Source organism: Rhinatrema bivittatum, chromosome 2 (genome assembly GCF_901001135.1).
Source record: "Rhinatrema bivittatum chromosome 2, aRhiBiv1.1, whole genome shotgun sequence".
Taxonomy (NCBI): Eukaryota; Metazoa; Chordata; class Amphibia; order Gymnophiona; family Rhinatrematidae; genus Rhinatrema; species Rhinatrema bivittatum.
This window is the reverse complement of record NC_042616.1, coordinates 133,014,107-133,040,281: the sequence shown is the minus strand read 5'-3', so window position 1 is coordinate 133,040,281 and position 26,175 is coordinate 133,014,107. Positions and strand designations below refer to the sequence as shown.

The following is a 26,175-nucleotide window of genomic DNA, read 5'->3' as shown; positions in this document are numbered from 1 at the left end:
GGAGTCCCCCTGTTCTCTTTGGAATCAGGGAGTAGAATATCCGCTCTCTTTGCCTTGGTGGGACAGGTTTGACCGCTCTGGTTATTAAGAGAGCTCACCCTTTGTGGACGGGAGCAAGGGGCCGAAGGATAATATTTCCTCTGGTGGAGGAAAGACCTCCTCTGATCCTGCCTCTCAGACCTTCTGGCTGAGGAAGGCAAGTCTGAAGTGCTGGTGGAGAGATGCTGGAGGTCTCATGGTGATCCCGCAATTGGACTACTGTGTCTCTCATCTTATCTCTGAAGAGATTCTCTCCTGTACACAGCACATCAGTGAGTCTTTCCTGTACCTCTCGTCAGAAATCTGAGTACCACAGGCATGCCATTCTGTGGCCACCGATTTCCGCTGCAGAGACTCTTGCTGCCTTCCTGAAAACATCGTAGGTTGTCCGAACCTTGTGTTTTCCACACTCCAGACCTTGACGCATCAGCAACAAGGTGTCTTGCTATTGCTGAGGCAATTGCTCAGCTGCCTCCTGCACCTGCTTTCAGAAGTTGCGCGAGTATTGGCTCATGCAGAACTGGTAGGAGGTGATGCAGGCAATGAACATGGCCCCCTGAAATACCTTCCTCCTAAGAACATCAATCGCTCTATGATCCATCCCCAGGGGCACCAAGGCATGGGTCTAAGAGTACTTGGCCCTCTTGAGAGCAGATTCAACCACTATTGATTGGTGTGACAGCTGACACTTTTTGAATCTGGTAGCCTATTGGATGAGGTAAACCCCATCCGCCTTCCTGTTTATGGGAGATACTGTGAGTGGATGCTCCAAGATCCTCAGCAGCAATTCCTTAAAGATCTCAAGCACTGGGACCGCCATGATCTCTTTAGGAGCCTCCACGAACTAGAGGATTTCCAGCGCCTTGTGCCTGGTTTTATCCCCCGTCATCAACTGAAAAGTGATAGCCTCAGCCATCGCCCTCACAAAACTTGCAAAGGTCAGGTCCTCCGGTGTAGACCTCCTTCGTTCCTCTGTAGGAGACGGTTCTAAGGAGAGACTCTCCGAGTCCTCGGAGGATTCTGCAGTCAACCTCCCAGGGGTCATATGGGGCCTCATCCTCACTGTAATCCACAGGGGATGGGGCCCTAGGTACTCAACCTTCGTCCAGAGGCATCGGCACCTGTGGCACCTAAGTTTTCCGTGCCGGGCTCCATCCGATGATGTTACCCATGTATGAGGACTACCATCCTGCTTGTCCTAGGAGAATATCCCATTTCTACAGGGAACAGTTAGCTATAGTTTTTGATTGGCAGCTAACTTTTCAGGAATTAATACAGCTTGTGTATTTTTTGGGAATGCCCCATAATTCATTTGCATTGAATTACCTAGGCATGAGCTGTTATGCATGTGATGTGCAAAATTTAAGTATGCAAATCACATGCAAAGCAATTCATCTTAATAGCGGCATGTTTTGGGTAAAATATCGTGTGATAACACCACAATATCTTTTTTTTTTTTTTATTATTTATTTATTGAATTTTTTCATTTACATAGACAATATAACATTATCAATGAACCAGACAAATCAGAATATTTCCCATCGTACATAAGCTCTAGCAAATAAAACAACAGATTCCACTAAATCAAATAACAATTGCAAGATAAGAAATTCTATATCCTGACTGACTTGTAAAAGGCAATGTGATACCTAACCGGATTTTAATAGAGCACATTATTTTTAATAGTAGTATCAGGAAAAATAGCGAACTTTTTATTTTGCTTCTCCAGATTTGGGGAGGGAATCTACAACCACAGGAACCCTTGCATTGATGAAAGATCTCAGTTGGATTGGTTCAAAAAAAATGAACCTATTATTGTTCAATTTAACGATACATTTGCTTGGATACCTTACTACAAACTCTGCACCAAGATCTCTTACTTCTTGGTGCATTGTAAGGAATTTTTTCCTGCGAGTCTGAGTTTCTCTAGCAATATCGGGATATACCCATATTTTCTCGCCTAAAAAGATTTTTGATCTGTTACGTAGAAAATGTTTGAGAAATGAATCTCTGTCTGATGGAAATAAAAAGGTGACTAGTAATGTTCCTCTAAATTCTATCTGAGTCTCCATTGACTGTTCCAAAAAGTCAGTTAAATTCCCATTCTCTATATGAGTTTGATTTTGATTATTTTTTTCCTGTGATGCTAATATTGGTGTTTGTTTCTTCCCCAAATTCACAAAATATATTTTCGCTATTGGAGGTATAGCTTCATTGGGAAATAACAAAATTTCCATGATATATTTCTTAAAAATATCTAGGGGAAGATGCATCTTCACAGAAGGGAAATTTACAATCCTTAAATTTTTATATCTAATCTCATTCTCAAGGAGTTCAATTTTCCTATTATTTGTTATTTCTCCTTGCATTATTTTCTCTTGTACATCATGCAGTTGTACTACTTGTTTTTCTATCACATTTATTTTTCCAGTATTTTCTTTCACAACAGATTCTATTTGAGATATATGATTTTTAGTACCAAGCATAGTATTTGCTAGCATAGTAATAGAGGCTTCCAAAGATAACAACGCCTTCCAAACCAGTTCTAATGTAATTTCTTTTTTCTCCATCAATTGTAGGCCTAAGGCTGGAATCCCCCCCCCCAACCCCCTGACCATGATTTCCCATGAACAGTTCCCCTCTGTCCTGAGATGTTGGTATCACCGTAATAGAGTCCGTTTTCCCACCATCCACTGATGCAGATAGATACTTAAGACCACAAGAGTAACAGAGGCTCAAAGGAGAAAAATGCATACAATTATCACTGCAAACAAAAAAGAACTGAGGGAGCTCCACGAGGCAAGGTGAGAGTAGGAATTTCCACAGACGCCTGGAAAAATAGACCTTTCCAAAATTATCTGGAAGACTATTCCTGTAGGTGTCATTAGATGATATCATATATTTGGATTGTTGACTCATGTTTTTTGTCCTCAAGAGAATAAATTGTAGGATAGAAACAAATAAAACAACTGCAACAGTCCAAACCTGATGTATATTCAATAGATTCCAGTGCTGTCTTCTCGCCTTTCCCACTAAAACTCTTAAGCAGTTCCACATCATTCTTAACAGTAGCAGGTGTAGAACGCACTTCTCTGTAATTAAAGAACATTTTCTAAAAGCTATGCCATAGTATTTAAAAACAATATAAACTTTAACATTAGTCAATGCAAAAATATTGTATGCTAAGATATCTTTCCCCAGATAGGACTACTGGTTTGATGGAATGCTTCAACTGAAGCAAGCCCTCAATATCGTTGCTGAATATCTCAGCCACGTGAGCCAGATAAGCTTATCCAGCTAACTTGCTCAGCCAGATGGTGGTTGAACATGGCCTCACAATTTTCAAAGCCATTTACCTGAGTAAACCGCAATTTATCCCTGTAAACTAGCTGTCTGAAAACTGCCCTCCTTCACTATGCCCATAATTTTAGACTCATTTAGAAGAGTCATTCCTGAGGATGTGATTTCGGCAGGATCAGAAAATAACATGTGTAGATTGTATTTTCAAGTCTACATGTTTTTTCCTGCAAAATCTACCTACATAAAATGCAGGTGCTAAAGTTCTCAGGTACTTCATACCCATGGCAAGTTGCAAAGGGAAAGACTGTATATACTTTCTCTTTGAAACTTAGTGCAGACATCCAAGAACTCCATATGAAATCTTTTCACTCAAAGGAACCAGGGAGTCTGCATATGCAGATCCTCCAGGTGAGCTCTCAAGTTAACTTGGATGCATCCATGCTTTGTACAATTTGATGGTGAAAATTTTGGAAAAGAAGACACTTGGACAAACTAAAATGGGACAATCTAAGTTCTGCTTGTAACCATCAGAGGGAACATCAATGCAATGCAAGATTCATGGAAAAAAAGAAGATAAAATCAAAATAAGCCAATTATAAAATGATGTTAAAGAGTTCGCAGCAGAATTTAATGGCTTTCCTAAATCAAACTGGTCACATTTTATCTGACTACATTTAGAAAATTTTCAGTCACAAATCTAGCCAATTAGATGCAGCTAAACATGGACAGAAGACACGGAAATTATTAGCAACCCAATTCACAAAACAGAATGAGGTAGCTTTAATAAATTGCAGAGAGGATCACCAGAAACAAATCCATATGAAATCAAACTGTTAAGAGTTTTTTCTTCAAATGATTTGTACAGTGAAATTCAGGACTTAGAAGGACAAAGCATGGAATTTGAATTTCCCACTGCTGCAACCACCTCCAACTTATCAAGGTAAGTTTTTAGCCAGATAAACTTACCTGCATAAATCTGAGATATTCCTAGATCATAAGAATGCCATGCTGGGTCAGACCAAGGGCCACTGATGCCAGCATTCTGTCTCCAAAAATAGCCAGTCTGGATCACATGTACCTGTCAGATTCCCAAGAGTTGATCTATTTCTTATATCACACTCCGAGAGATAAGCACTAGCTCCCAAGTCTACCTGGCAAATAAATGTTTAAGGACTTTTCCTTTAAGAACAAATCCAATCTTCTGAACCCCACTATCAGGGTCATTTATCATATAGTGATATGGCGTTTTCACATGCGTTAAGCACCTTTAATGCATGCAAAAACCCCTTAACACATGCGAAAACACCTTTAACACATGCGATAGCACCATAACATATGGTGCGATGCAAATCAGAAAAAGAGGAGGAGTTAGGGGCAGGATTCACCAAACTGATTTTAGCTACACCTATTTCAGTAGTGTTAAGCTGTGTGATAGGTTGCGTTAAGGCTTTATTGCATTTTGTTCTCAATTGCTGGTTTTAATAGTTTTGAGAGAGAGAGAGAGAGAGAGAGACTAGCCATAATGCCCTCACACTAGATAGGTATTTATATCTCTAGGGGAGGCCCACCTAGTAACTCGAGGTGGGGTTTAAGTATTAGTGTAGGGGTTAGGGGCCACTTTGATATTCAAAGTGAGATATACGAACAGAACAGTGCTCTCTTGTGAAGATTTGATGACCTTCAGAGTGAGGAAATTCACTATCTTGATGGACTCTCTATCTGGGTAACATCAAGCTAGGTTGAGAGAACATTGCACAAATCTCATCTTTGAGTGAGTTTTCTCACTCCGAAGGTCATCAAATCTTCACAAGAGAGCATTTTCAGAGGATGAAAACTTTGAACATACAGGCCGTCTATTGCCCCTTCCATGTGACAGGGGCCGGCCAATGGCACCGGTAGCCCCTGTGACATGGTAAGGGCTAAAGACTACCAGCACCATTTTAGTTAGTGGTGGCCGACAGCCTGGGAGCAGCAGATCGCTCCCTGGCCCCCCCCCCCCCCCCCGATGGACCACCATGGGTTTTCGTGAGTTTTAGAGGGGGGTCAGGATGGTGGCATGACGGAGGGGAAGGCAGGGTGAGGAGGGGGCAGAAAAGAATTTTGAAGGGGCACTTTTTGCCTGAACCAGGCGCCACACCCTGCCTCACTGGCTCGTGGGCGGTGGTGACGCCCCCTAATGGTCAGTGCCCTAGGCCTGGGCCTAGCTAACATAGTGCTTCCACCAGCCCTTCTCTTCCCATACATTCTCTTCTGTAAATGGAGTTTCTTCTACCCCATCCCCATCCATGGTTTAGTCAACCAGCAATGGTCCTTCCCCAGGGTCTTCTTTAGTGAACACTGAACTGAAGTATTTGTTTAATATTTCTGCCATTTCTTCATCTCTCTCCACACAGTGCCCCTTATCACCTTTCAATTTCACTATTCCAATTCAGGTCTCTTTTCTTTCTCTGATATATCTGAAAAATGTTTTGTCACCTTGCTTTACCTTTTTGGCAATCCTTTCTTCCACTTGACCTTTTCTTTCCTGATTTCTTGCTTCATTTCTATCAGTTTTAACAGATATTCTTCCCTGTGTTAGTTTTTTGGGTAAACTTTATACTTCTTCAATGCTGTTCTTTTTGCTTTTATTTTTCTAGCCACTCCTTTGAAATCCAGATCAGTTTCATTTTCCTCCTTTGTTGCCTTTATAATAGCTCCTTTTAATTTGGCCCACTTCCACCTGACCCATTTTCTCCCAGTTTTCCCTCCATGTATGTCCCCATTTTGACAAAGTCCGAATTTGTGAAATTCAAATCTCAGGTCTTTGTGTGACTTCTCTGCATCCTATTCACGACATCAAACCTTACTGTATGATTATCACTGGTGCTCAGGTGAGCCCCTACCTTTCATTAGAGACATTATCCCCATTAGTGAGCATTAGATCCAAGTATCACAACCTCCATCATGGGTTCCATTACCATTTGTTTGAGCAGAGCCCCTTGAAAAGCATCCACTATCTCGCTACTTCTTGTAGATTCTGCAGAAAGGGATGCTCTTATCCACATCCAGCAGATAAAAATCTCCAATGAGCACCATTTCTCCCTTCTTTTCCACCTATGGATGTTTTTAATCAGATCTCTGTCCAGTTCTTCTGTTTGAGTCGGAGGCCTGTATAGATGTTGTTCTGCCTGACATGGGCAGCTACTACCGCCAGACACTTGCCGGTTGATTTTAGAAGTGTTGCTCGTGCAAAATGCCCACATACGCATGTATGTGAGCTGGGTGTGAGCAATGCGGATTAAAAAAGCCACAAATTACGTGTGCTTGTACCCGTGAACACATGAGGAATAAGGGAGTGGAAAAGGGGCAGGGCATGGGCATTCTGGGGCTGGGCCAACAGTTACGTTACGTTTTAATTTTAAAACCAAAAAAAGCAGCATGAATACATGAGATATCCAGTAACTTTACTGCTGCTCCTGATGAGAAGCAAGTCTGTAGATCTCGAGTTTTAGGGCTTATAGGACAGGGTGAGGGGTTGTGGTCAACTGGGCAGCCAGAAGGATGAAGAACCAGAGGGGTCTGAAAGACCTCAATATTAACTAGCCAAACTAGTGAACTAATTAGAAAACTAGGAAAGTGGCTTATGCGAGCATGTTTTAAAATCCCCCTACATGTGTGTGTAAAAGCCAACAAAGTCCTATGGAAGACATGTGCGCTAGCTGTGCTTGAGTAACCTCTTAAAATTAAGAGCATACTTAAGTGCAGTTGGTTATTTTAAAACATATGCATGCAAGTATGTGCACGATTAAAAATTCCAGCATATCTTTGTTCGAGTGCTGATATGCAAATAAATCAACACAAGCATGTTCGTTTTAAAATTACCATCTTGGTGAATACTTTTGGAGCTGCCAATAGGCTAAAGAGTAGGACTCAATACTTAAAGAGCTCTTCATTTACTACAAAATGTAAATATCTTCTGTGATTTTTATGAATAGCTATATGCATGCATTCATCTTTTAAATTTAAGACTGTCAACCAATCCCCAATTTGCAAATGAGTGAGAATAGTACCAAAGGAATTCATTTTTAAATTTTCCTTTTTTAGAAATTTGTTTAGTTCTCATAACTTCAGAAAGGGTCATAGATCTCCTGACTTTTTCAGAATCAAAAAATATCTGGACTAGAATCCCTTTCGTCTTTCTAAGAGTGATCTGGTTATCTACGGTGAGCACTTTCAGTAGGGAGGCAAGTTCTTTTTTCAAGATCTGAAGTTGATCTAGGAGTAGTGGAGGTTTGACTGATAGTAGTTTGAGAAGATTCAGATGATAAACGTTTTGAACTATCTTCAGGACCCAATTACCTGTTGTCAAGAGCCATCATTGGTTATAAAAATGGAGCAGTTTTCCCCCACTGTAATAGCATGGAAAAAAAATTGCAATGACTCTGATACTCAAAATTGAGGACCTGATTTTTGAGTGGCATGGGTAAACGTCTGTTGAACCCTGTCCCTGGGACAAGGTTTCGTTTTGTTACTGAGATTACTGTGGCATCTGCAGTCATTGTCAATAGTATGGGTATGGCTGATATCTTCTGCAAGATTAATAATAGTGTCTTCTGAAAAGTTGATGTTGAAATTTCTTTTGTGAAGAATATTCCACAATAGCTGTTATCGATGTTTGTAGTGTGATGCAGTGAATCTTGATCATATCTGCAGCTTCATTAACTTTCCCCTATACATGGATCTTTAGCTAACTTATCATGAGAAAGGTGAGCAGGCCCGACCGGGAAGTACAACAAAAAAGGCTGAGAGGCTCACAAGGCAATGCCCATGTAGGAACTCCCACACTTGCTCAGTAGAGTAAAAGCTCTAAGAGCTAAGAGAAAATTGTCCATCGATGATGTCACCCATATTTATGGTTAATTCAGCCCTGCTTCTCAACGAAGGAAAAAAAGGACACAGCCTGTGTTCCAAACAACTACTTAAAACATTTTCCATATCACATAATATTTTATGGTTTTGTGCATAAAATTCAATAAGTATTTTGATTCTTATTCCTTCGACCTTTGCTCATCATTATCTTCACAATATGCCACAGAAAATTAGCTTTTATTGAAATGGCATGCTAAAAAATGGATGATTTTTTTTTAAAAATCACTTACTGAGAAATCTGTTTTAAAGAACTATTTAGCAACTGCATATCTAGTTGTTGAAGGAGAAGAAAGATCTTCATTTTCATTTCTGCCTCTTGACTTTCATCTTGTTTCATTTTATCCAGCAAACGCAATGAAGACAGGTCTTCGCCTTCAACTGTAGCAAATCCTGGACCAAGGATATTTGCTATAGGATCCCTATTGGCTGCAAAAAAAAAATATTTTAAATAAATATTTAAAAACTTCAGAAATTTCTAAAATAAGCTTAAACAATACACTTCATCTACTCAACTGCACAGTAAAGGAACTACTGTATTAAGATTGAGATCTGGTGACAAAAAAGTGAAGTTGCTTAACTGTAACAGGAGACCACTCTCACAGCAGAACAGATATGTAAATTTTCAGAGCTCGCTGTAAAAGTAAAAAGTCTTTCTTGTTAGAGACTTCTGACACAACAGAATTTGTTTAAATAATAGAATTCCTGTTAAAGAAAAACATAAAACTAGTCAGACCTGTCTGTTAATAATAGAAAGAAATGCAATCTGCTATCCAATTATAAATAATATACTTTGCACTTCCAGGCTGATTAGAGTCAAAAGAAACTAAAAGTTGAGTAAATAATAAAGGAGGTAATTCTGAAAGTCATTTACATGAATAAAATATGGGAATATGGGATTATGGGTGTAAATGGCTTGTTACATAAGAACCTAAGAACATGCCATACTGGGTCAGACCAAGGGTCCATCAAGCCCAGCATCCTGTTTCCAACAATAGCCAATCCAGGCCATAAGAACCTGGCAAGTACCCAAAAACTAAGTCTATCCAATGTTACTGATGCTGGTAATAGCAGTGGCTATTTTCTAAGTCAACTTAATTAATAGCAGGTAATGGACTTCTCCTCCAAGAACTTATCCAATCCTTTTTTAAACCCAGCTACACTAACTGCACTATCCACATCCCCTGGCAACAAATTCCAGAGTTTAATTGTGCGTTGCGTTAAAAAAGAACTTTCTCCAATTAGTTTTAAATGTGCCACATGCTAACTTCATGGAGTGCCCCCTAGTCTTTCTATTATCTGAAAGAGTAAATAACCGATTCACATCTACCCGTTCTAGACCTCTCATGATTTTAAACACCTCTATCATATCCCCCCTCAGCTGTCTCGTCTCCAAGCTGAAAAGTTCTAACCTCTTTAGTCTTTCCTCATAGGGGAGCTGTTCCATTCCCCTTACTATTTTGGTCGCCCTTCTCCGTACCTTCTCCATCGCAAATAAATCATTTTGAGATGCAGCAACCAGAATTGTACACAGTATTCAAGGTGCAATCTCACCATGGAGCGATACAGAGGCATTATGACATTTTCAGTTTTATTCATCATTTCCTTTCTAATAATTTCTAACATTCTGTTTACTTTTTTGACTGCGACAGCACACTGAGCCGACTATTTCAATGTATTATCAACTATGACGCCTAGATCTCTTTCCTGCATGGTGGCTCCTAATATGGAACCTAACATCATGTAACTATAGCATGGGTTATATTTCCCGATATACAACACCTTGCACTTACCCCCATTAAATTTCACCTGCCATTTGGATGCCCAATTTTCCAGTCTCACAAGATCCTCCTGTAATTTATCACAATCTGCTTGTGATTTAACTACTCTGAATAATTTTGTATCATCTGCAAATCTGATGACCTCACTCGTCAAATTCCTTTCCAGATCATTTATAAATATATTGAAAAGCACGGGTCCCAGCACAGATCCTCGAGGCACATGTTATCAAATAGACCAGGATTTGTGTGTATAAAAATCACATATACAACCTGATTTCTTACATACTTTTATGTGCACAAAAAATGTTTGCTTATTGTAAATTAGGTTTTCCATAAATAGGATAAATTAGCCATTGCGTATGGGCAACATCATCCAGCGGCATTGAATAGACTTCTCTCTCTAATTTGTAGAGCTTTCAACTCTGAGCATCTATGGGAGTCCCTCTGTGGGCGATGCATCACGAGCCTCCTCACTCAGTAACAGAACTAAATTTAGCTGCGTAGTCAACTCTCCAGAGAGGTGGCCAGGGATTCCATAGCTAATTCATCCTATCTACAGAAAACACCTTTTATGGTAAGCAAAAATGCTTTATTCGTTGATAAGCAGGCTGAATTAGCATTACATATAGGAAGTCCCAAGCTGAGGGTTGCAGCAGAATGATTGTTGAATAAGCAGCACAGATTACAACATGAGGAATGGACTACAGAGGATTTTGTAAAACTGCTTGCCCAAATCTACTGTCAGTCTTTCAAATATTATCAAAACTGAAGACCACATTGCAGCTTTGCAGATATATTCGATGTGTACTTCTCGGAAATGCACAACAGAAGAAGCCATAGCTCAAAGTTGATGACCCTTAACTGATTTTGTAAGTTGAAATCCTGCTAGAGTATAGCAGTGATGGATACAAACAGCTAACTGGATAAAATTTGTTTGGCAACCAATATTCCAAGACCATTAGCACCATCTGAGACAAAAAGTTGATTAATTTAACAATGAGACTGATTATGTCGTTTGTAATATGCCAAGGCCAATGTGCAGTTCAAAGTGTGGTAAGCCTTTTCTCCCTTATGCACATGCAGTCTTGGGAAGAAGATGGATAGCACAATGACTGATTAATATGGAAGGCTAAGACTATTTTCCGCATAAACTTTGGGCAAGTATGAAGAACCACTCTGTTTTGATAGAACTGCAGGTATGGAGGTCAGTGAACAAGAGCCTGAAGTTCACTGACTCTCCTTGCTGAGGAGACTGCAACTAGAAAAATGAGTTTCCAAGTTAAGAACTTTAAGGGAGCTGACCCCAACAGTATGAAAAAAGGTTTAATCAATTCAAAGAGGACCACACTGAGATCCCACAGAACAGAGTTTCTGTATTGGGGGATTTGGCATGCCATAGAAATTTCATAAATTGAAACACAAGTAGATGTATGGAGATTGATTTGTCATCCATTCAATTATGGTAAGTTGCAATGGCACTCGGATGTATTTTCACTGAGGTAGTAGTGAGGCCTGAATTAGACAGGTGAAACAAGTGAGGTTCCAATTATAAGAAAAGTAGTCCAAGTGCTTGTAATTAAAAACTCAGCTGAGGTAAAAAAATTCCAACTTATCCCTATCAATTAAAAAGCAGAATGAAAATACAAACAAAAAAACAAACTATGAAATGTTTGTATGCTAATGCCAGAAGTCTAAGAAGTAAGATGGGAGAATTAGAATGTATAGCAGTGAATGATGACAGACTTAATTGGCATCTCAGAGACATGATGGAAGGAGGACAACCAATGGGACAGTGCTATACAGGGGTACAAATTAAATCGCAATGACAGAGAGGAGAACCCGGGAGGCAGTGTGGCGCTTTATGTCCGGGAAGGCATAGAGTCCAACAGGATAAACATCCTGCATGAGACTAAATGCACAACTGAATCTTTATGAGTAGAAATCCCTTGTGTGTCGGGGAAGACTATAGTGTTAGGAGTATACTACCGTCCACCTGGTCAAGATGGTGAGACTGATAGTGAAATGCTAAGAGAAATTAGGGAAGCTAACCAAATTGGTAGTGCGGTAATGATAGGAGACTTCAATTATACCAATATTGACTGGGTAAATGTATCATCGGTACATGCTAGATATATAAAGTTCCTGGATGGAATAAATAACATTTTTATGGAGCAATTCGTTCAGGAACTGACAAGAGAGAGAGCAATTTTAGATCTAATTCTCAGTGGAGCACAGGATTTGGTGAGAGAGGTAACGGTGATGGGGCCGCTTGACAATAGTGATCATAATATGATCATATTTGAATTAACGACTGGAAGGGGGTCAGTAAACAAATCCACAGATCTCGTGCTAAACTTTCAAAAGGGAAACTTTGATAAAATGAGAAAAATTGTTAGAAAAAAAATGAAAGGAGCAGCTACAAAGGTAAAAAGTGTGCAAGAGGCGGGGTCATTGTTAAAAAAAATACCATCCTAGAAGCACAGTCCAGATGGTATTCCACACATTAAAAAAGGTGGAAAGAAGGCAAAACGATTACCGGCATGGTTAAAAGGGGAGGTGAAAGAAGCTATTTTAGCCAAAAGATCTTCATTCAAAAATAGGAAGAAGGATCCATCAGAAGAAAATATGATAATGCATAAGCGTAGGTAAGTTAAATGTAAGACATTGATAAAACAGGCTAAGAGAGAATTTGAAAAGAAGTTGGCCGTAGAGGCAAAAACTCACTGTAAAATCTTTTTTAAATATATCCGAAGCAGAAAGCCTGTGAGGGAGTCAGTTGGACTGTTAGATGATCGAGGGGTTAAAGGGGCACTTAGAGAAGATAAGGCCATCGGGGAAAGATTAAATTATTTCTTTGCTTCGGTGTTTACTAAAGAGTATGTTGGGGAGATACCTGACCCAGGGAAGGTTTTCATGGGTAATGATTCAGATGGACTGAACCAAATCACGGTGAACCTAGAAGATGTGGTAGGCCTGATTGATAAACTGAAGAGTAGTAAATCACCTGGACTAGATGGCATACACCACAGGGTTCTGAAGGAACTAAAAAATGAAATTTCAGACCTATTAGTAAAAATTTGTAACCTATCAATAAAATCATCCATTGTACCTGAAGACTGGAGGATAGCTAATGTAACCCCAATATTTAAAAAGGGCTCCAAGGGCGATCCGGGAAACTACAGACCAGTTAGCCTGACTTCAGTACCAGGAAAAATAGTGGAAAGTGTTCTAAGCATCAAAATCACAGAACACATAGAAATGCTTCCTCTTCCACATGCAGGTCCCCAGAGGCAGGCAGAGCTCCAGAGTTTCAATGCGTGGATGAGACAATGGTGCAGGGAAGAGGGATTCAGCTTTGTAAGGAACTGGGGAAACTTTTGGGGAAGGGGAGACTTTTCCGAAAGGATGGGCTCCACCTTAACCAGAGTACAACCAAGCTGCTGGCACTAACTTTCAAAAAGGAGATAGAGCAGCTTTTAAACTAGAACAAGGGGGAAAGTCGACAGTCATTCAGCAGTGCATGGTTCGGAGAAATGTATCCTTGAAGGATACTAATGAAACAGGAGAGTTAGGGCATCCCAACAGAGAGGTTCCATTAAAAGCAAACGTAGTCCATATGCCTGTATGTAAAAAATCACCAAAGCTAATGATTTCAGAATTATCCCAAACAACTGAAAAGCAGGTTGTTAAAACAAACAAAAAGCACACTTTGAAATGTCTTTATGCCAATGCCAGAAGTCTAAGAAGTAAGATGGAAGAGTTAGAGTGTATAGCAGCAAATGATGAGAATCACATAATTGGCATCACAGAGACTTGGTGGAAGGAAGATAACCAATCGGACAGTGCTTTATCAGGGTACAAATTATATCGCAATGATAGGGAGGATCAACTTGGAGGGGGTGTGGGACTTTATGTCCAGGAGGGTATAGAGTCCAACAGGATAAAGATCATTCAAGAAACTAAATGCTCAGTAGAATCTATATGGGTAGAAATCCCATGTGTGTTGGGTAAGAGTATAGTGACAGGAGTATACTAGCGTCCACCTGGACAAAATGGTCAGACAGATGATGAAATGCTAAGAGAAATCAGGGAAGCAAACCAATTTGGCAGTGCAATAATAATGGAAGATTGCAATTACCCCAATATTGACTGGGTAAATGTAACATCAGGACTTGCTAGAGACATAACGTTCCTGAATGTAATAAATGATTGCTTCATGGAGCAATTGGTTCAGGAACCAACAAGAGAGGGAGCTATTTTACGTTTAATCCTTAGTGGAACGCAGGATTTGGTGAGAGAGGTAACGGTGGTGGGGCCACTTGGCAACAGTGATCATAACATGATCAAATTTAAAATAATAACTGGAAGGGGGACAATAAGTAAATCTGCAGCTCTAACACTAAACTTTCAAAAAAGAAACTTTGATAAAATGAGGAAAATAGTTAGGAAAAAACTGAAAGGTGCAGCTGCAAAGGTTAAAAGTATTCAACAGGCTTGGATATTGTTTAAAAATACAATCCTAGAGGCGCAGTCCATATGTATTCCACACGTTAAGAAAGGTGGGAAGAAGGCAAAACTATTACCGTCATGGTTAAAAGGTGAGGTGAAAGAGGCTATTTTAGCCAAAAAATCCTTCAAAAATTGGAAGAAGGATCCATCTGAAGAAAATAGGATAAAACATAAGTATTGTCAAGTTAAGTGTAAAACATTGATAAGACAGGCCAAGAGAGAATTTGAAATGAAGTTGGCCATAGAGGCAAAAACTCATAACAAAACCTTTTTTAAATATATCCGAAGCAAGAAACCTGTGAGGGAGTCTGTTGACCATTAGATGACCGAGGGGTTAAAGGGGCTCTTAGGGAAGATAAGGCCATTGCAGAAAGACTAAATTAATTCTTTGCTTCCGTGTTTAGTAATGAGGATGTTGGGGAGATACCAGTTCTGGAGATGGTTTTCAGGGGGTGATGAGTCAGACGAACTAAACGAAATCACTGTGAACCTGGAAGATGTAGTAGGCCAGATTGATAAACTAAAGAGTAGCAAATTACCTGGACCGGATGGTATGCATCCCAGGGTACTGAAGGAACTAAAAAATGAGATTTCTGATCTATTAGTTAAAATTTGTAACCTATCATTAAAATCATTCATTGTACCTGAAGACTGGAGGGTGGCCAATGTAACCCCAATATTTAAAAAAGGCTCCGGGGCGATCCGGGTAACTATTAGAGATGTGAATCGGAACTGATATCGGATCCGATTCTGGTTCCGATTCACATCTATAGAGATGTGAATCGGAACTGATATCGGATCCGATTCTGGTTCCGATTCACATCTCTAGTAACTATAGACCAGTGAGCCTGACTTCAGTGCCGGGAAAAATAGTGGAAACTATTCTCAAGATCAAAATCGTAGAGTATATAGAAAGACATGGTTTAATGGAATACAGTCAACATGGTTTTACCCAAGGGAAGTCTTGCCTAACAAATCTGCTTCATTTTTTTGAAGGGGTTAATAAACAAGTGGATAAAGGTGAACCAGTAGATGTAGTGTACTTGGATTTTCAGAAGGCATTTGACAAAGTTCCTCATGAGAGGTTTCTAGGAAAAGTAAAAAGTCATGGTATTGTTATAGAAGGGGGGTCTTAGGAGGCCTTCCTTTTGTTATATGCACGCAGGCTTTGGCTAGATGGAGCAAGAGATGCCATGAGCAGCTGCTGCGCAAGAATAGGAGATGTGTGCCCATGGACCTCGGTGAACCCAGAGAGGAGCTCCAGGGAACACCGAGGCTGGTGAGATAAATCCATGTCTGGGTCGAGACCAAGCCCAGGCCCCTGCCGACCTGCATACCTCAGTGAGTCCAACCACCCTTGGTTGGTCTCTGAGTGGTCCTCCACCTACTCCAAGCCCTTTCGGACCACCGCTGGGAACGGCAATGGCAGCAGGCCGGTCAGGAGACAAGGGCAGAAGAAGACTCTGGAACATGAAGACTGAGACAGGAGACTTGGGACATGAAGACTCAGACGAGAAGCTTGAGCACAAACACTCAAGATCAAGGTTTTAGGAACAAGTACTGGTTTGAGGCAGCGTGCCCTACACAGCCCACAGCCCATGGACTGGTCGCGGACCACGCTTGAGTGCAAAGCAGACTCCAGACAAATACATGGTAGTTGAAACCGGAACATGGCAAAGATTCAGTAGAAGCCTATACCTAGGTGCGCTCTACACAGCTGCCCCTGGCTGGTCACGGACCACGCTGGAAAGGCACAGGTTCAGTCAGAGTCTTAGGTATGGATGGTGCAGCCACCAGAACATCCGAGGGCCGAGACGAATTCCAGGGTAAGGGACCAAGACGAGACTTGGCTTTGAGAAAAGGGAAGGGGGCCAAGGCGAGACTTGGCTTAAGGCATGAAACATGGTACCAAGACGAGACTTGGCTTCAAGTGAAGATGACCCTCCAGAGACTAGTGCTGCGAGATGAGGAGGCAGGCCCATGCCACAAGGTGACGAGACACGACGTGACACGCCAGAGAAGGTAGCAATGAGGAACCAAGGCTCCAGGAAGCAGACGTGGAGACAAGGCATCAGGAAGGAACATCCAGAAGACCACGAGACATCAGGAAGACAAGGGATAATCCAGAAGAAACCAGGAACATGAAGAACAATGAGGGATTCCACGAAGAACAGGAAATACCAGCAGGAGCGAAGACGAGTAGTCCTTGAGAAGAACTAACTCCTTGCAAAGGCAACTAAGGACTGGAAGCTGGGCCCTTAAATAGGGCTGAAGATCAGGAAATGCCCCAGGAGGAGTCCAGGTGGGGCCAGGAGGCTGTCCCTTTAAATCTCTGAGGGACGCGCGGCCCGCGCCCTAGGAGACAGGATGCAGAAAGTATGCAGAACCATGGCCAGCAGCCATGCTGCAGGAGCAGTGCAGGGAGACGTCGGGCCTCTACACAGGCCCCGAAGTCAGGAACGGCTCCTGCCACTACTGGGAGCACCGAGGGCAGCTCCAGCCACCAGTAAAGCCTGGGGACTGCGGCCTCTTGGCCGTGAAGCTGAAGAGAGCGTCGGCGGCATTCCCTGCCGCAAGAAGGTCCCGATAGGCATGGCTCCAAGCCGCGCTGAAGATTAAAGTCCACGGCTCCTGCGCTGTGGAGGTTAGTGCAGAATAACAACAGGTATAGGTGGCGATGTCCTTTCATGGATTACAAACTGGCTAAAAGACAGGAAACAGAGAGTAGGATTAAATAGACAATTTTCTCAGTGGAAGGGAGTGGGCAGTGGAGTGCCTCAGGGATCTGTACTGGGACCCTTACTTTTCAATATATTTATAAATGATCTGGAAAGAAATACGACGAGTGAGGTAATCAAATTTGCAGATAATACAAAATTGTTCAGAATAGTTAAATCACAAGTAGATTGTGATAAATTGCAGGAAGACCTTGTAAGACTGGAAAATTGAGCATCGAAATGGCAGATGAAATTTAATGTGGATAAGTGCAAGGAGATGCATATAGGGAAAAATAACTCATGCTATAGTTACACAATGTTGGGTTCCATATTAGGTGCTACAACCCAAGAAAGAGATCTAGGTGTCATAGTGGATAACACATTGAAATCGTCGGTTCAGTGTGAGGCAGTCAAAACAGCAAACAGAATGTTGGCAATTATATGGAAGGGAATGGTGAATTAAATGGAAAATGTCATAATGCCTCTGTATTGCTCCATGGTGAGACTCCACCTTGAATACTGTGTACAATTCTGGTCGCCGCATCTCAAAAAAGATATAATTGCGATGGAGAAGGTACAGAGAAGGGCGACCAAAATGGTAAGGGGAATGGAACAGCTCCCCTATGAGGAAAGACTAAAGAGGTTAGAACTTTTCAGCTTGGAGAAGAGACAGCTGAGGGGGGATATGATAGAGGTGTTTAAAATCATGAGAGGTCTAGAATGGGTAGATGTGAATCGGTTGTTTAGTCTTTCAGATAATAGAAAGACTAGGGGGCACATCGTGAAGTTAGCATGTGGCACATTTAAAACTAATCGGAGAAAGTTCTTCTTCACTCAGTGCATAATTAAACTCTGGAATTTGTTGCCAGAGGACGTGGTTAGTGCAGTTAGTATAGATGTGTTTAAAAAAGGATTGGATAAGTTCTTGGAGGAGAAGTCCATTACCTGCCATTAGCAATGGTTACATGGAATAGACTTAGTTTTTGGGTACTTGCCAGGTTCTTATGGCCTGGATTGGCCACTGTTGGAAACAGGATGCTGGGCTTGATGGACCCTTGGTCTGACCCAGTATGGCATGTGCGGAGGCTCACATGAAAAGGGATCAAAGTCATGCTGCTGGCACCAGATTGAAAATCTTTTCCATTTAAAGGAGTTCTTGTTCGTTGAATGTTTTCTAGAGGAAATTAATATGTCCTGTATTGCCAATGGTAAGGACAGACTGGCAATCAATGAGCGTTCAGCATCCATGCCATGAAGTTGAGGGCTGGGAGATTGGGATAATAGAGCAACTCATTGTTTTGAGTTCCAAGAGTAGATTCTGATCTCAGCAGTATGGAAGGACTGCTGGTTCAGGCATCCACTGTGAGGACAAGCTGATGAGGACACAACCGGAGTGGAGCACCTTCCTGAGATACATGTGAATTCAACCATCACTGCAACTCTCTTACCAGGGAGGTGTGATTCATATTAGTGAAAACAGTTGTTGAGTGAGTTGATCCTACTGAGACTGAAGACCCCACAGAAGGTTACATATGTGAAGATGGGTGAGTGGAACTAGGTGGATGGCTGTCACCATGTGACTGAGCAGTAGGAGAAGCCTTCTGGTAATGGACCTTGGATTGGTAAGCAGCATCTGAATTAGAGAGATCATGGTTGACCAGTTGCTGGGTAGGAGAGTTTATTGAAGCAAGAAGTCAACACAGTCTCCTATGAACTGAAGGCTCTGTGTGGGATTCAGGTTGGACTTCACAAAGTTGATGAGAAAACGTAAGGTCTGAAAAAGATATATGGCCACATCTAGAGAATGGAGGACAGCATCTTTTGAATTTGCTGTGATCAGCCAGTTATCCAGGTATGGGAAAAACTAAATACCCTAGAGACAGAGGGCAATGCATTTGGTAAAGACTCTAGTGCACAGGATAGGCCAAGTGGAAGGACTTTGTATTGGTAGTGGAACAAATCCATTAGGAACTGCAGGTAATGCCAATGGGCCAGTTGGATTGGGATATGAGTATAGGTGTCTTTGAGACATTCATTCATCATTTTGAAAGAATGGCAGAATTGTGCGGAGAGAGTTCATTTTGAATTTCTCCCAGAGGATATGCTTCTTGAGGAGTTGCAGGTCCAGAATCAGGATAAGAAAATATCTGGAGTGGAAACCATGCCAGTGATTCGATTGAGGAAGGAGCAATTGGTTCAAGAACTGACAAGACAGGGAGCTATTTTAGATCTAATTCTTAGTGGAATGCAGGATTTGGTGAGAGAGGTAACGGTGGTAGGACCACTTGGAAATAGAGGTTATAACATGATAAAATCTGAATTAATAACTAAAAGGGGGACAAGAAGTAAATCCATGGCTCTACCACTAAACTTTCATAAGGGAAACTTTGATAATAGTTAGAAAAAAAACTTAAAGATACAGCTACAAAGGTTAAAAATGTACAACAGGCATGGACATAGTTAAAAATAGCATCTTAGAAGCGCAGTCTACATGTATTCCATGCATTAAGAAAAGTGGAAGAAAGGCCAAATAACTGCTGGTACGTTGTGTTCCGCGGCCGTGGATGGCCACGGCCACGGCCCCCTACCTCACCTCCGGCGGCGACCCGCCGCGGCAGTATCAAGGGAAGCTGCTGAGTCCGTGCCCATCGCACCGGCGCAGGCCTCCAGGACAGCCGCCGGGCTGGGAGCCGTCCCTGCTCCTCCCTCGCGGTGTCAGGCAACCTTTCCTCCGCGGCCGAAATCCAAGATGGCTGCTGCCATCTTAGGCGCGAGGCCGTGCCTCCTTACTAGATTTAAAGGGACCTTGTCCCTTTAACTACTCACAGCTGTTCTCTATGAGCTAGAGTAGAGGAAGTATATAAGGAGACTTCCTCTGCCCATTCCTTGACTTGGCAACGTCCTACGTTGGTCAGGTCTGCTTGCTTCGGTGAGTCTTCTTGTGCTTTGGATCCTTGCTTCTTGGTTCCTGTCTCGTCTTAGTGATTCCTGGTGTGTGACTTCGGACTGGCAAGCGGTGATTCCTGGTGTGTGACTTCGGACTGGCAAGCGGCGATCCCTTGGTGTGTGACCTCGGACAGGTAAGCGACGACCCTCTGGCACTTGACCTTGGAGTTCTTCTGGACCATCGTCTCCAAGGGCCCACCTAAGTCCCAGCGGCCTGGGTCCCTACGGGCTCCTCCCGGGTGGACCGCGGGCTTCCAGGGGTAAAGCTCCAGTTAGCCCTTGCACTGATCTCATGACTCCTTGACCTCTCAAAGGTCCACCTAAGTCCAAGCGGGACGGGCTCCTCCCGGGGGGACCGCGGGCTTCCAGTAGCGAAGACTCTGTTCCTCTCCTCGACGTCACGTCTCTTCGTCTGCCTCCACGGTCACCTCAGTCTTTAGTGCCGAGGGTCAGCTGGTCGCACCTTCTGTTCTGCCTCGCCACCCGACGGGAGAAACTAAGGATCCACCTCCTCAGGTACACCATCCTCCCGTTGGTCCAAGGGTTCACAAGCCTGATCATAACACGGAATGGTTAAAAGATGAGGTGAAAGACTATTTTAGCCAAAAGATATTTCTTCAAAAACATTACAGGGAATTGAATAATTTAAAACAATGTATAATGAGGGTTTACAGGGAACGGAATAAATAAAAACAATTTACAATGAGGGTTTAGAACAGGGATTATAACAAAAATTAAGCACAGTGTAGGTGAAAAAGGGAAAATTAAATATTTACAGGATGAACAGGAAAGATTTAATATATACAATGTAAGTGGAATCCAGATATTTGACTGATGAAAGGTGCACATTTAAAATATACAAGGTAAACAGAAACCAGCTGTTTGCATAATAAAAGGTGACGTGGGGAAGGCGATAAGAGGAGGGTGAGGGAGATTGCGGGGAGGCATTAGTGGGTAAGCAGGTTTAGAGGGGGAACATTTCTTCAGCGAGCTTAACATGGTGGAACGAATGGGAGTTTAAGGGGAGAGGGGAGGGTGTAATGGTGGGGAAAAATGTATTGGAGGGAGATGAGCGGAAAGGGGAGGGAGGTGGAAAGAAAGAAATGACCCAATACTATTTATTTATTTTTATTTTTATTTGGAGCTTTTTATATACCGAGGTTCAGCGATAGCCTTCACCCCGGTTTACATTAGAACATAATTTATACATAGAACATTTCATTGAACGTGGTTGTAACAAGATACGTCTATAACAGATAAATGTAAAAAAGGAGTAACAAAGAGGGAATTTATAACTAAGGACTCGATGGTCAACATGTTAAAATATATCTTAGGTATATAATATTAAATAATGTTAACGGATAACATATAACAGTTATTAAAGATTTAGTTAGGGAAACAAGTGGACAGGAAGGGGTGTGTCAAGAGTGGGCTGCTAACATGTTTCTGGGTGCTGGGATGATAGCAGAGTCGAGGGGGGTAGGAGGGAGGGAGGACAAGGGCAAGGGGAGGGTGAGGGCGGGCGACAGATGAGTACTATTCTGGTACGCTGCGAAGTCTGTTCTGCGAGGAGATATCATCTTATATCTGGCCCATCAGAGGACGATGCTCGATAAACGCTTACTCTCCCTAAGTACTCGACTTCAATGAGCTAAACACTCTCTTATACGTCAAGTTGCAAAAAGGTTGTGCAAGACAGATTGGCCGAAGATGGAATCTTGTCTTCCAGCCTTGTCTAGACAATAATGGGCTGTAAAGGTATGGAGAGAACTCCAGGTAGCAGCCCTACAAATATCAGGAAGCGGCACCGAGCGAAGGTGCACTACATATGTTGCCATGGCCCTGACCGAATGTGCTTTAACACGGTCTTGAAGTGGAATGCCTGCTTGCTGATAGTAAACGGATATGCAGTCCGCTAACCAGGAGGAGAGAGTCTGCTTACCCACAGATTGACCCAATCTGATGGAAGCAAAGGAAACAAACAATTGAGTACGTTGCCTGTGGGCAGCTGCACGGTCTAGGTCAGTGATGGCTAACCTATGACACGCGTGTCAGAGGTGACACGCCGAGACTTTTTGCTGACACGCGCAGCGTTTCGTGGACTATCGAGATTTTTTTTTTAATCGGCTGCGCCGAGCCTTTTTTTTTTTTTTTTATCGGCTGCGCCAACCCTTTAAAACTAGTATTTTGGTATCCCCCCACCCTCCGGACCCCTCCACCCCCCCAATGCCCCCGGGCGCAGCGACAAGCAGATAGGCAGGGCCGCGGCCCGAAGAAAAACATTGCGTTTAAACGCGCTGATGCTCCTCCTCCTTCCTGCCTGTGCGGCCCCAGAAGTAAACGTTGCCAGAGCCACGTGGGCTGGAAGGAGGTGAAGCATCGGCGCGTGCAGAAGAGGAGCAGCGCTTGCGTTTACGGGCAGCCGCGAATCCCAAGTCGCAGCGGCCCGAGAAGAGGAAGAGGCCTGGTAGCAGGGCTGCCGCAGAGCCCATCCTGCAACGACCCACGAAGAGGAGGCCCAGAGGTGAGAGAGAGGCTGAGGGTCTGTAGAGTGTGTGTGTGCGTGTATGAGATGAGTTGAGAAATTGTGTGTGAGAGTGAGGACCTGAATGTTTGCAGAGACAGCATGTGCTTGAGCAAGACAGCATGTGGGAATGAGAGAGAGCCTGTGTGTGTGAGAGTCAGACAGCATGTGCCAGTGAGAGCCTGTGTGTATGAATGATTGTATGAGAGAGAGCATGTGACAGTGAGAGCCTGTGCTTGAGCAAGACAGCATGTGGGAGTGAGAGAGAGCCTGTGTGTGTGAGAGTCAGACAGCATGTGCCAGTGAGAGACTGTGTGTATGAATGATTTTATATGAGAGAGAGCATTTGACAGTGAGAGCCTGTGTGTGTGTGTGTGTGTGTGTGTGTGTGTGTGTGTGTGTGTGTGTGAGTGAGAGAGAGAAATGCATGTGAGAATAATAACCTGTGTGTTTGAGGGAAGAAGATGGAGAGAAAAGAAACAGAAAAAAAGACAATATAAAAGGAATTGGCAAAAAAAATAAGAAAGGGAAGGTGGGAAAAAAAAGCCTGTGACCAACCAATTAGAAAATGAAGATCAAACAGCAAAGGTAAAAAACAAAATAAATTACTTTTTAGTGATTGGCACATGTAATCTTTGGGAATGTGCAAGAATAGCACTTTCTCTATGCTGATCTCACAATGTACGAGATCAGCATGGAGAAAATGGAAGCCCACGGGGCCTGCACAGAGGAGGCAGCAGAATGGGCTTCAGTGCCAGTAGCAGCAATCAGCACCTCCCCAATAGCCATGCGGCAGCAATGACAGTGGCAGCAGAGGAATGAGAGAGGTTCTGAGGTTGCTGGCAAAAGAGAGGGGGGTTTGCCTTTAGTGTGTGTATGTGAATGAATGGGACTCTGCATGGGGGTGTATGTGTGTGAATGCATGGGCGCCTGCGTGAGAATGAATTGGTGCCTGCCTGGAGGATGGAGCGGGAGTGGTGTGAAATGAATGGGAGCCTGCCTGGGGTTCAGTGTGTGTGTGTGTGTGTGTATGTGAGGGAGCCAGTGAGTGTGAGAGCATGAGCGTGTATGAGAAAATCCAGGGGAGTGAGAGTTTGTGGGGGGTGGAGGGGGAGAGTGTTTTAATTGAAGATTTAGCCAATGAAATTCAGCAACAAAAAAGTCACTAAGCAGGTAAGGTAAAGAATTATTTGTTTTTGCTTTATTAATAAATACAGAACATATATTAAAATTATAACTTTTTGTTATTAATATTAGAGCTACAAATATCACAAAATTATGGATTTTTCTAGAAGTGACACAACACCCGAGTTATGCTCGGTTTTTTTTATGAATTTTGACACACTGAGCGTAAAAGGTTGGCCATCACTGGTCTAGGTAGAATGCTAGAGCCCGTTTGCAGTCGAGGGTATGCAGAGCCTGTTGTCCTGGATTGGAGTGGGGCCTGGGAAAGAAGGTGGGTAATATATAGGATTGATTAATGTGAAATTCTGATACTACCGTAGGCAAGAACTTCGGGTCATGCCCAGTCATGCAGAAGTTATGTGTAAGGTGAGTAGGTAACTAGGTCATGCAGAAGTTATGTGTAATGTGGGTAGGTAACTAGGGCCTGTAACTCACTAACTCTGCGAGCTGATGTGATCGCTAAAAGAAAAATCACTTTCCATGTGAGATAGCGAAGATCACAGGATTAGAGAGGCTCGAATGGTGGTTTCATGAGCCAACCCAAAACCAGATTGAGGTCCCAAGAAGGGGCCGGAGGGGCATAGTGGAGGCTTGAGGTGAAGCAAGCCTTTCAGAAAAAGTGTTACGAGGGGTTGTACTGAAATAGGAACATCCCCGACACCTTTATGGAAGGCAGCTACTGCAATGACATGCATTCTGATGGAAGAAGTTTTGAGACCTGACTCTGACAAGTACCAGAGATAGTCTAAAACCTTTGTGGTAGAACAGGTAAAAGGATCAAGTGCAGTGAGGAACACCATGATTTAAACCTGTTCCATTTGTAAAGATAAGATTTTCTCATGGAAGGTTTCCGTGAAGCAATCAGGACACGGGAAACTGGCTCCGAAAGGTTGAGAGGTTGCAGGATTAACATTTCAACATCCAGGCAGTCAGGGACAAGGCCTGAAGATTGGGATGGCATAGGCACCCGTTGCTCTGCGTAATCAGAAGTGGGTCCTTCCCCAGGAGAATGTGCCTGCGAATGGAGAGGTCCTGAAGAATCGGAAACCACACTTGGCGTGGCCAGTGAGGTGCTATCAGGATCATGCTTCCCTTGTCCTGACGTAGCTTCACAAGAGTCTTGGAGAGAATTGGACATGGAGGGAATGCATATAGGAGACCTGTTGCCCATGAGAGGGAGAACGCATCTCTTGGTTGTGAGTGTTGGCTGCAAGTGAGAGAGCAATAGTTCTCTACTTTGCGGTTTTGAGGTGACGCAAAGAGGTCTATGTGAGGGTAGCCCCAACGCACGAATATCGAGTCCGCTACTGCGGGGTTGAGAGACCACTCGTGCGGTCGAAAGGTGCGGCTCAGCTTGTCTGCCAACACATTGTCCACTCCCGGCAAGTAGGTGGCCCTGAGGTACATCGAGTGGGAGAGGGCCTCCGCCCATATCTGTGCAGCTTCCTGACACAAGAGGTGGGAGCCAGTTCCTCTTTGTTTGTTGATGTACCACATGGCCACCTGGTTGTCCGTTTGAATCAGGATGACCTGGTTGGAGAGACAATCCTGAAATACTCAGAGCATAAAGGATTGCTCGTAGCTCCAGGAAATTGATCTGGTGTTTGGCTTCCTCTTGAGACCAGGGCCCTTGAGTTTGTAAATTGGCAACATGTGCTCCCCAGCCGATGTTGGAGGGACGAAAAGCTGGTATACCTGAAGGTCCCGGGCGAGGCACCGAAGGCATCACCGGTGGCACCGATGGTGGCACAGAGGGCATTGACGGGTCGGTGGAAATCAATGGAAACAAAGGTGCAATCGGTGAAACCGATGATCTAGGCATCGGAAGGACTCCCGATGGCGGAAGGAATGGAGTTTCTCCTTCTTCTGTCGATGAAAGAGGAATCGGAGAGGAAGGCACCGGGTCCATTGGTGTCGTCGGATACATCGGAGGAAAAGCAGCGATCAGCGCTTCCATTCTCATGAGTAATGGTGCTAGTGCTGCAGGAATGGGATCAGTTACCGGTTCAGGCATCGGTACCGGTATCGGCGTCGATGGAACCTTGAAGCCTTGCATTGCTCTGCCGATGGCCTCCTGAATCATCTGATCCAGTTCCTCCCAGAAACCTGGAGCATGGAGCCCCGATGCCGGAGGAGACGGAGGCGTAGCTGGAGGGACTACCGTTGGAGGTGGAATCACGGCTCCTATCACCTGTCCCGGTGAAGGTTGCCTCGGTGACCCTGAACCAGATAGGGACGGTGCCTTTTCTGGTTGGGCTTTCTTCGATGG

General features: G+C 43.2%; 1 protein-coding gene across 1 annotated transcript in view; it reads right to left on the bottom strand.

The window, feature by feature from the left end:
- ARMC4 (armadillo repeat containing 4) overlaps positions 1 to 26,175 on the bottom strand; it is an 890,525-nt gene that overhangs the window by 819,396 nt on the left and 44,954 nt on the right. Inside the window, exons 4-5 of the mRNA XM_029588639.1 lie at positions 8,478 to 8,673; positions 3,025 to 3,131 (exon numbers count right to left, since the gene is read on the bottom strand). Of these exons, the coding sequence (XP_029444499.1) occupies positions 3,025 to 3,131; positions 8,478 to 8,673 (303 nt within the window). The remainder of the gene's footprint in view (positions 1 to 3,024; positions 3,132 to 8,477; positions 8,674 to 26,175) is intronic.